The sequence below is a fragment of the Octodon degus genome, unplaced genomic scaffold (assembly GCF_000260255.1).
Source record: "Octodon degus isolate 3935 unplaced genomic scaffold, OctDeg1.0 scaffold00025, whole genome shotgun sequence".
Taxonomy (NCBI): domain Eukaryota; kingdom Metazoa; phylum Chordata; class Mammalia; order Rodentia; family Octodontidae; genus Octodon; species Octodon degus.
The window spans coordinates 9,310,079-9,322,295 of record NW_004524601.1 but is presented as its reverse complement, the minus strand read 5'-3'; the positions used below and the strand labels follow the sequence as shown (position 1 = coordinate 9,322,295).

At 40.0% G+C, this 12,217-nt stretch overlaps 1 protein-coding gene across 1 annotated transcript in view; it reads right to left on the bottom strand.

The window, feature by feature from the left end:
• Positions 1 to 10,767, bottom strand: part of Stat4 (signal transducer and activator of transcription 4) — a 51,585-nt gene extending 40,818 nt beyond the window's left edge. The window contains exon 1 of the mRNA XM_023712334.1: positions 10,744 to 10,767. Coding sequence (XP_023568102.1) covers positions 10,744 to 10,767 — 24 coding nt within the window. The remainder of the gene's footprint in view (positions 1 to 10,743) is intronic.
• Positions 10,768 to 12,217: the final 1,450 nt, after the last annotated feature.

The window sequence follows — 12,217 nt, the reverse complement described above, 5'->3', positions numbered from 1 at the left end:
TATCTCTATATGATTTGTTTCAATAAGCTCTTCCATTATTAAAGCCACAGAAATTCATATGATAGACATAGACCTTTAAGAAGGATATATGACTTTCTTTGCCTCCAAAAACCACTTTTCACAACCATCAGGTGTTCTCCAGCACCTCTTTAGCAGCTGGGTGCTCATTCTGTCTGCGCTGTTTTGTTTTGTGGCCTGCTCAGCCCATCCTGGGGGTGGGGCTGGCGCGGCATGTAGTGCCGAGGATCCAACTGCAGTTACTGCACTTGCCTAAGCAGGCGCTTTAGACTGCTGAGCTATCTCACCGGCCCCTGTCTGTGCGTTTTGTTCAAGACATTTGTTTGGGTTGCTGTCCGTTGGTGTCCACCTCTAACTACATTAGTCCGCTCAAGTAAATTTATACCCACGTTTCAAGAACAGTGCTCTTATGATACCTAAGCACACACCTTTTCTTGCCAGGGTGAGCGGTGCAGATACTGTTAACTGACAAGCTAGGGGACTAATCTAGCTGTTATGGCTGCTGTGTAAATTAAAATATTGACTCCCTTCAGGGGCCTCAAGTGACCCCTAATCAGAATGGCTCCACTCTCTGACTTTACCTGCTAGACCTTGAAGTTGCTAAGGCTTAGGGCTTTAAGCCTTGATTTACAGGACTAACAGCAACACCACCGTCCAAGGATGTTAGACTTTTTTTTTTTTTTTTTTTTTTTTTTTGGTACGGGAAATCGAACTCCAAACCTTGCACTTGCCAGGCAGTGCAAGGTGTCCCTGAGCTGTATGCGCAGCCCCTAAACTTCATTACATATGTTTTCTGAAGCAGGGTTAATGGGAGGCAAATTAGTGAAATACACTCATTTTGCTTCCCTTTGGCCTCCTTTTAATCAAAAGTAGATTATGTAGGCTGCTAACCAAAGGATTTTATTTTTTGCATTATTTTAGTATTATTAATTTTTTTTTTTGTCTTTTTGAGACAGGCTTTCCCTGTTCAGTTCAGGCTGGCTTTGAACTCATTTAGTAGCCTAGGCTGGCCTCAAACTCACAGTAATCCTTCTGCCTCAGCCTCCCAAGTGCTGGCATTACAGGCATGCACCACACTACCATGCCCAACTACCAAAGCATTATTTTTAAGGAAAAAGAATAGATTATTGGTTGTAAACATTTTTGTAGGCATGACTGATGCCAGAATTTTATCAAATAGTACATGTTAGTTAGCACTTCTAATTGTAAAACTAGAATAATCATGGACTATTTGGATTCATGCTTTTCCAGATTCTTCAGTCTTTTAAAAACTCCTTTTTGTTTTTTACATCTGAAAACTCCAAAGGGAAAAATAAAATGAATTGACAGAAACTCAGAAAGCGAGAAGGATCCGACTGATCCGCATTTCTGACTCCGCATGCGAACAGTTTAAGACGAATCTGTACTAGCTTTTACTCTGGCTAATTTTCTCACCACCTTTTGGTTTTTTTCTTAAGCTTCTTTCATCTTCCTTTTCAGATTCAGTTTCCCTTGTTTTTAAAGGTTAACTTACTCATTTTTTCTCCTTTGTTAAGAACACTATTCTTCAAGGATACCTTTTCACTTTCTTTTTCATTTTCTCTAATTCAGTATCTCACTTAAATCTGAGACAAAACAGCTCACAGGGAGTTGATCGCTGTAGAGGCCGCATCAAATTAGCACTAGCTCTAAGTAAGAATCAGGGCGCCCCGTGGCCCCAGTAGTTACTAAGTATAGAGACTCTCAAACTACACCGCCCAAGCCCTCAAGTACACCTCGATGCAAAGAAGCAGGAAAAAGAAGCCAGAGAAAGAACAAGGCCACTTCACTCCTGCGCCTCCTCTCCACGCGCACGGCTTGCGTTTAGCACGTGCGGTCGAGCTTGTCCTCCCGCTGTCTTCGTGTGTGAATGAACAGAGGTTTTGAATTATAGGTGTCAAGTGTTTTCACCTTTCCCTTATGACTACTGTGTCAATGAGGCGTTTCAGAAATCTTTCCTTAAGCTGTAGTCATGGGGACATTCTCTTGTTAGCTGTTTAAGTCCATAAGGGCTTTTGATAAATGTGACTCATTTAGAGATTGTTAGTGACCAGAACCCCTTTCTTTTCTTCCACGTATGTGCACAGTCCCAAGAAAGCTCACTAGATGTTTCTGACTCAGTGATAACTGAGGGCGTGCCCGTGTGTGGCCATGCTCCCGGGCTCTGTCCACCTTAGGGTTGTGCTGCTGCTTCACCAACAGGTTATCTTTTATTTTCTACTCAGTTGGGATGTCAGGTAGAATAGGCTTTCTTCACATTAGTGTCTCTAAACACAGTAATTTTCCAATAGATATCCTAAATATATTAAGTTTATTTCTATATTGTTGATATTATTTGATATTTGTATCTTTCATTCCTAACTGGTATTTTATTTCTTATATATAGAAATGCAATTAATTTTCATGTACTGATTTTTGAATCCTGAAAGCTTGTTCAGCTCTTACTGGGTCTAATAATGTATTTGTAATTTTTTTTTTTTTTTTTTGGTGGTACTAGGAATCAGACTGAAGATCCTGCATTTGCCAGGCAAGCACATATTCCACTGAGCTATCTCCCTGGCTCTTTGTAATATTTCTTATTCATTGTAAAATTGTGTGTGTAGATTCCTTTGGATTTTCTACATATGCAAATCATATCTTGTGCAAATACTGAAAGAATTTTTCTTGTTTTCAATCATCGAATTTCCACTAGGATTTCACCTCTGTTCTGACTTATTTAGAAGTGTATTGGTTAATCTCTAGACAGGGATTTTCTACTTGTTTAAAAAAAATGATTTCTAGGATAATTTAATTTTTATCGGAATATAGTTTTGGCTAATTTCAATCACTAAGTTTGTTGACATTTGCTTTGTGGTTTAGCAAACGGATATTTTGTAAGAGTTTCATGTTGACCTAGAAACAGTGTGTATTCTGAGTTGTTGGGTACAAATAATTTATGTAGTTTCGTTAAACTAAATTTGTCACTTGTTTTGTTTAAATTTTCCCATACTCAATGTTTTCTTTTTTGACTTGATCCATTTTAATTACGCTAAAAGCCACTTTGTGAATTTTTCTCCGAGTGCTTTTGTCAGACATGTTTAGACTTGTTATATATTACTGATGAGTAAAATCTTTCATTATAACAAGCTGACCTTTATCTCTAGTAATGCTTTTTTTATGTTAAAGGAAAAATATGAACTATGACATAATGCTAAAAATTTAATTGCTCATCATTTATATTTGCCCTTATTTGAAGGAACCTTCAATTTATTTCAGAATGGATATAGATATTTAATCATATATCAGTATGAATCAGATTAGCTAATGTATTCCAATTTTTTTCATTTATTTAGAATTCAACTCATCTGAATCTTTAACACTTATTCACTTCCATATTTTCCCATAAAGACAATGCCCTGTGGGGCACTTAAATGTCAGTGAGACATGATTTAATTAGGGCGTGCACAACTCTCCTCTCTTCTGCAAGTCGGGGTGCTGCCATTTTCTTGATCTTACTAGAAGTTCTCAGTAGAAAGTTTTCAGACAAAAACCAGATCTCACATTTCTAAGCAAATGGCCCTTCAACAACTGGCTGACAGAAAGATGGAGAGGTCCAGAGATCCAGTCACACCACCAGGATTAGCTACCCTGTTACAGTTGTGTGTAGCGGCAGTATTATTTCATCATTCAGGTAGATGTCCACAGAAGCACGGGAACTAGAACACAGGGTCGGCGTCCACGTGCAAAGGCCTTTGGTCGGCCTTCCTGCAGGTCAGCCATCACCCGTCACATGTGGTTCACTCCAGAAACACTTTATTGAGCACTAAATTCTTATGCCTTCACCCTGCCTTACACTTCAGAATTAACTATGGCAGCAACTTCAGCGACCGGTAGTTAGACAGGTCACAGTGGCGCTGTGCTTCTTACAATCCCCTCGAGATGTGTTTGCGCTGATAGTGGAATTTCAAGTCTTGCCGAGATAAACCAGCTGCTCGCCAGAGCACTACTTATCTGATTAAACACGTAGTTTTCATTTGTCCTCAGTGGCATCATGCTCGAAGTTAAACACATTCTGTTCAGTCAGCAGGATGTTTCTCATAAATTAATACTGCCCATCTCAATGACAACGTCTTGCCATGCTTGATTTGCTTACTCTAGGTTCTTATTGTACTGAGATTTCCTTCCTCTATTATAAAGAATTGGGTAATTTCTGTAGCTATTGTTACTTCGCGTACAACAATCTTTTTTGGAATATTACTTCAGTAATAAAATATAGCACAACTTCATTTACTTGTGGGAAAATACAAAATTTCACCCAGTCACAAATATTTGCTTAATAAGTATTAGATCTGAATCCTATTGATTTGTTCTTACTCCATTTTGTATACACAGTAACTATTTGTTCCAACCCTACACCATAGTGTCATATTTTGATGACATTTTAAACAGAAATTCACCTCAACGTGTGGTGTACAACCAGCACTGTGGATGTAACCTGTCTAACTTGGTAACAGCATCAGTAGCTGTGACCCAGTTTCACACGACAGACAGTAACAATGACATGGTGACCGCCACATGGGAACAGTAATTAGGAGGTGTGATTGATCAGAAGCTGCACTCTGGGGCTGGGGAGATAGCTCTGTGGTCTCAGTGCCTGCCTGGCAAGCACAAGGACCTGGATTCGATCCCCGTTACCGCATGCCTTGCAGGCTCCAGAACCCTGGGTGCACTGTGCCAGCCACTGAGACTGGCCATAGTGGTGGTGCCCGCGTGTAATCCCAGTGCTGGGGAGGCTGAGACAGGAGGATCACTATGAGTCCAAGCTGCATAGTGAGATTCTGTACCAAACAACTAAATAAACAATTATAAAATGCACTCTGATTTCAGAGATGTTAAAATATATGTGTGTCACAAACTGCTGTACAGAGTTTCAGGGTAAATCCTGAGGGGATTTGACTGACTTTGTCAGATACAAAAGTTGCATTTTTTGTTATACAGGTCTTGCTTTATCTTGATCTTAACCATCCAGCAGAAAAGTATAAAAATGAGGTACAAAAAGTAAAGCCATATTAATATGCTGAGCTGTGAAAGGCTCAAGTTAACAACTTCTGACATTGCCAGTCATGCAGATAACGCACTACTATTATAGACTACTGGACTATGTTGGATTACTTTCCTGAATTCATGCACCTACAATATATGAAAAGCAATGGAATACCCATCTCTGACAAAAGTAAACAAAAAAGGGGGACATAAATGAAGGCCCATTTTGTGTGAAAAAATACATGTTTGTATATACAAAATAGTTAGCATAGATATACAGCTACTTTCTCTTAGTTCAGTGAAAAGGAAGTTTTGAACTAATAGTGTTTAGACAAGATCTCATGTCTGCATCTTGTACTATGAATAACTACTACAAAGACAACAATATGCAATGTATTAATTATTGTAACTGTCCTACTAACCTGTTTTGAAACTGTCTCACTGCTACTTCTTTCTCAATAAAATTAATATGTAAATAAGAAGATTCTCATTCATTGTTGTTTCAATGTAAAATGATATAGCCATTTTGGAAGATAGGGTAGTAGTTTCTTATAAACCTGTATACTCTTAGCATCGGCTCCTATAATCATACCCTTTGGAGTTCACCTGAAGGAACTGAAAACTCATTTCCACCCAGAAGCCCACATGCAAATATTGATAGTAGATTGATACATAGTTGCTGAAATGTGGAAGAAGCCAACACCACGTGCCCTTCAGTAAGGAATGGATAAACTGTTGTGCATCCACACCGTGTAATGTTACACATCATGAAAAATAAAGGAACCATCAAGCCATGAAGACACAGCGGAAACTTAAATGCATACTACTGACAGAAAGAAGCCCACATAGAAAGGGGTGCATAATGTATTTGAACTACATGAGGTCCGGGAACTGTGCAAACTGACATAAACACTAATAGTTTCTAGGGTTAGGAATGACTAGACGGTGCCCAGGGACTTGGGGGCTGTGAACCACCCTGCATGATGTTATCATGGTGGAGTCATGATGTGATGGATATTGAAGGCCACAAAATTGTATCACACACAGAAGGAACCCTATAGGAAACTAAGGCCTTCATGACATAACATTGACTCATCAATCACAGCAAATGTTCAGTGCAAAGCAAGACACAGGAGAGCCGAGGAGAGGTGAGGGAGTGCTGTACACAGGGACGCTCTGTACTTGTCACTCATTTTGTCAGTAAATGGAAGATTCCTTTGAAATAATACTTCTTAAAAATTGCCTTTATGAAGTCACAGTTCCCACCCTTATATTAACTTCCTCGCTAGAAATGAATGCATTCAAAATGAATTCAAATTCTCACATCACACCAAGGGAATCGTTGGCCAAAGGGAAGCAAAAGTAGATTACTGATGGACATACAGTACTAATGCCCTGTTAGTAGGTATGCCGATGATACTACACCCACCTGACCCTGGCTAAAAGCTAGCTGCAGTATATGGAGCTTGTCAGCTTATTTACAAAGAAAGTAAGTACTTCCCAGATGTACTAAATCCTGGGACACCGTGTACACAATGTATTACCTCTGTGAAGACCTAATCCATGCTAGACAATTGCTCTGTAACGCAGCCAGAGAGCTCTCTGTCAGAAGACCTAGTCATGAGCTCAGTTATTATTGTGTGATTTGGGTGAGTCACTTTGGTCCCTTCATTGTCCTATTTGTCATCAGGATCACAACACCTGGCATTCACCGAAGTGACTTCAATGAATGGGGAGAGAACACAAGGAACTTTGCAACTTGTGAAGCGCTTTAAGCTCAAGAAGTTTTCTGTACAGTTTCAGGAGGGTTTAAAGCTCATAAATATAAATCAACAAAATGGGAGAAAAAAGTATTACAGAAACGACCACAATTGATTATAAAGCCAATGCAGTAGGATTGAGTTGTGTTCCAGGAAACTGGTTTATATATATAGAAGAAACTCCAGAGAAGAGACAGGGTATTTGGTGTTTTTACTATCAGACAGTGGGGACTTTCCTGGCACTTCTTGTGGAGTAACTCTCACATGCGCAAAAAATGCACTAAAAGCTGCTTTGGATAAAAAATTAGTTCATGCGCACACACTAGCCATTAAAAGTAATACTAGAGCGCTGGCACCTGAGTGGCACTCATGCAGCCTCACGAAGAGAGAATCATTAACGATGCACTCTTATTTGCACAGAAAAAGCCCTGAACAGCAACAGGTGAAGTTCTCACCAACGGTGGGTTATCTCTGAGGAAGGGACTGGAGGGCAGATCTCTTTAAAATAATTAGGCATGTGCTACTTTTATGATTAAAATGAAATAAGAAGTGATAAAGTATGCATATATATTCCATGTCAAATCTTTCTCCTCACTTGATATATGCAGGGTTTTTATGGAAGACGAACGCTGGCTTGGACAACTTGGCAATCGGGTGAAAAGAGAGGCAGACTAATCAAGATTCAAATTCAGTGGTCTGAAGCAATTTGCGCGTTTTAACCAGAGTTAAAGTTGCTTATTTCAAAATGACCAGGAAAGAACAAGGTTGATGCAAGCAAACTTTTCATTTGTGAGAACATATCAATAATAAAGCTGTAGCTTCCCGAGCACCTACTATGTGCAGAATGCTTCAGAAACACTAGGAAGCGCAGGGGCTATACTCTGTGAGAATCGCAGAACTATGACACCAAGGCAAAGCAGCACAGCGAGTCCCAGTGTTTCTCACTGTAAACCTCTGCCTTTGCAAATCGCTATTGATTTCAAAGGAAAAAGCCGGCTTCCTTTCTGTTCAATGGGTCCCGTGAGCGACAGGCTTCATTTATTTTCCTCAGAGATTATTTTCTGTGACGTCTATTCAGGGCAACCACTACTTACTTACGGAGCCTCCAGAGAGCTGCAGAAAGCAATAGGTCTCTAACACCCCGTGGGGGCGCTATTGCCTGCTTGCTGGTAAAGGTGACCTGCCTTGGCTGGCGACTAACCCTGCTGGTTCTCACAAGGCTGCCAAGAAGGTAAGGCCCTAGCCGTTGCTTCTGCTTCTCTATAAAATTTAACCCATAGCAGTTACATTTTTAATGTCCATACTGCATCTGATTTTGCATCTAGACTCCGCATCTTGCAAAAGAGGGATGGATATCCTTCAAGACAAATCTTCAACTAGCCATCACCTTAAGGAATCCTCACAGATGATTGTTGGAGGAGAGAGAATGGAGCTGTTATCGCCCTTTCCTAACTCAAAAAAAAAAAAGCAAAAGCATATTATTTGGTCTTAGAGTTGATAAAGACATCTGTTTTATTATTATTTTTTTCTGTATTTTTAGGGAAGGGTCTACAAGTTGTTCAGGGTCTTACTACTAGATCGGACTCTGATTCTCCTGCTTACAGCGTCCCAAGAGCTGGGATTACAGGCTTGTGCCACTACTCCCAGTCTCGTTGGGGGCTGTCTTGGTGCACCCTGGGGGCTGGCCAGCACAGAAGGCCCAGGGATTGAACCCTAGGCCCCTGTGCCTGCTTGCAGGTGCTTTAATCCACTGAGCTATTTGGCTGGCCTGACATCTGTTTTAAAACTTTCTGGAGTTTCTATTAATTATTTGTTCTCAGTAGCCAGGGTCTTGAGATTAGTTGGTAGAAGACAGTAGGGCCTCATAGACCTCTAGAGAGGGGAATTTCGCTGGTGGAAGTTCAGAGGGTGTCCTCGCCCCGGCCGACCAGCGTACCGTTGGCACACCTGCTCCCTGTCCAGTGAGACAGGTTCCGTACTGATGGACCTTCACTTACCTCCTACGGGGTCACTTAGTCACCCTGACCCTTTAGAAAGTAACAAATACACTGTCACCATCATTAGTGAAGAGTGTTTTGATAAGATCGCGATGATAAGGAAATGGAATAGAAAACGTACAGATCGATAAAGAGCATCTCTCTTGAGGCTGCCATCATGTATCGAGGCAAAGAGAGACTCACGAAAATCACAGAATGAGTGCACAAGGTCGGGTCTTTCCAGCAGTAGCAACACAACTTAGCAATAGGAACATATTATTTTCAAAATAAAGAAATTAAGAAAAATACATCATAGAAATATGGCAAATGTCAGAGGAGAAGATTTAGCACTTTAAACTTTACAAAATATGTGCAAGTATGAAACATATGGTAATTTTAAACACCATGAATTTAGTATCAGTTAAAAAGAAATTTAAGCTAAAATTCAAAAATAAATTTAACAAGAAAGATACAGGTCTTCTGTGAACTAAACTGAAGCCAAACAAAATCTGAAGTTTAAATTACAAACATAAAGTCAAGGATGGAAAACTTAGTATCATAAAAATGAAATTATCCCCCAACAAATGTCTGCTTAGTGCATGAAAAGACTTCTAGAAGTGCGTGGGGTGGGAGATTAAAGGGATGACTCAAAGAAATGACCTTAAAGTTTATATAAAAGACGTTAGCAAGGAAAGTGACAGTCTCATTTTCAGGGCTTCAGCTATGTCAGACATTTTTCTAAGTGCTCTTCCTGATGTCATTTGGCCCTACAGCTGTCTGTGGTCAACGCTGCCACCCTACCTCACAGGTAAGTGACAGAGATGTTCAGCATACTAGCCAAGATGCAACCGGAGTCCAGGGCGTCGAATTGCTTTCAGCTCATCAGCTACCAAGGTTTTGTTTCCTTGTGGAGGGGAGGACTTGCTATATAAGAATAGTACAATAAGCCTTTGTGGTCAAGAGTGTCAACACGTAGCTACATTAGCAGGCAATGAGAGAACTGGAAAACACTGTGTAATAAAATTGACCTATGAAAAGGCACTATAGTTCAGTGGGAGAAATGCTTGTTTAAAACATCTTGCGTGTATAGTCATTGATCAATTCAGAAGATAAAGACCTCTATACGAAGAACTCCACATAGATTAATAGGCTCTTTTCAAAAATGTTAGAATAAAATTCATGAAGACGAGCATAATCTAAGAGTCGCAGAGACTTTGCAAAGCAAAACGGGGTTCCCAGAAATTATACAAAAAGGCTAGATTTTGCATTACACTAAATTTCTTTTATATGGAAAGACATGACAAACCGAGGAAAATATTAGTAACTTGTGAAAGAATTCTTAATATATTTTAAAGTGATAACTATAATATGTGTATGGAGCTCTTTGAAACTGAGGAAAGAGCCCAGTATAAGTAAATGGCAAGTCACACTGTAGGAAAGTGTATTTGAATATGGGGCAAGATGCTAAACGGCACAGCCAACCCCCTCCCCCATCAAGGTAAACAGAAGGTGCTGTTGCCCCAAAATTACACTGGTAAGAATGAAAGGGCAGAGAATCTGCTGCCAATGATGCTATGTGAAAAAGGTCCCAGACATTCTGCTGTTGCAAATGTGAATTCTACAGCCCTTCAGGAAAGCAACCTCATTGTGTCTATTGCAATGTAAAATGCTGATGTTTTTGACTAGTAAGTCCGTTCCTAGGAATCCGTTCCATAAAAATAAAAGCATGAGTCCAAGACAACTTATGCACAAGGCTGTCTCCTGCAGTACTGCTCCAGGTGGAGAAGGCAAGCAGTAGACATCGCTCACTTCACAGGCGTGGCCGAGTGCACAGGGGTCCTGGCACAGGACGGATCATGTGCTACCCCGAAAAGGAAGGGCTTTCTGTGTTGTCAGATTTGGAGAGCAGAGAAATATGATTTCATTTTTGTAAATGACAAAATCCTCACATCCTTCCCAAATGCCACGGCCATCCTCATGCGTATGCATGGACAGAAGTCCTGTATTTTTCTTTAACAGCATAATCATAAATATCTAAGTGTACACCATTTGGTTAATACTGATGTCTTTAGGGTAATGGTGTGAATAAGGTAAGGGAAAAAGAAGCTGGGGAAAATTGGAAAATAAAAGTGTTTAGGCATTAAAAGTACAGAAGGATGGTGACCAAAATATTACTGACAACTCTCTTATTTTGGTGGAATTTCAGGGGATTTTTTTCTTTCTTCTGAGACTTCTCATTACTATTCGCATTTTTCCAAAGATTTGCATTGCATTATTAATCTATCAGAAAAATTATAAAGTTATTTCCACCCTAACAAAAATTCCACTGGTTAAAAAAATTATTGATTTACATAAATAATGTGCAAAAATTAGAACTCCTAATGCAAGAAGTGGAAAAATCATTCCAATCCGAAGAAACAAAAGCGCTCTGTGAAGAGTGTTGACATTTACAAAGCAGCCCTGACAGGCCCCCGTGCGTGCATTTTTCATCGAACGAAAACGTGAAATCTGTTGCAACTGTGGCAGAGTAGTGACGCTGTCCAGCGCGAGAGAGAAACTGACCTGGAGGGCGTGGCAAGGGCCCGGAAGAAATGGAAGTGTAAAGCTGAGAGCACTTGTAAGTCACCTGGGGACACAAGGACACATACAGTCACTTCTGAAATTACGGGTCCAGGAGCTGGGCTACACATTCCCAGAATGACACTTCAGAATGGCCTTTGCTTGGGTATAAAGTGCAAATCACGTTGACATTACGCATTTAAGATGTCTTTTCTCTCTGGGCCTCTTTGAAGAACATGCTGATGGAGTGAAATTTGTTCCTCAGATATTAGCCAGCTAAGTCCAAAGGCCTTGAAGCTCACAGTCATTTCTACATTCAAGATCCATGAAGTGGAGTCCTGAATATTTCATTTTTTAAGAAGCTATCACGAAGGGTGTGGTTTTCTTAATTTCTCTGTCTTTGTTGTTTCTGTACAACAAGGCTACTGATTTTTGAGTGTTGTTTGATCCCACTACACTACTGAATTTGCATATTGAATATACAACTCTTTTGGTGGAGGTTTTGGGGTCTTCTATGTAGGGGAAAATAATGATAATAATGATAATTTAACTTCTTCCTTTCCTATAAATCAGACCCATATGTGTCATCAATGGATTTTTCCACTAGTGAGAGAAATTGAGTGAATAAATCAGATGAAAAATGTACAGCAGATATTGTTCTGTTTTGTTTCATGGTACCAGGGATCGAACTCAGGACCTTGTGCTTGCCAGGCAGGCGCTTATGTTGCTGAGCTATCTCCCCGGCCCTGTACAACAGATATTGTGAATTGGAAGAAATTGAAAAGAAAAGACAAACTGTGATGGGGAAAATGGGAAGGAAGAAAGAAAATAAATATATTTATATTCAAGACAGTTAAGATAGTT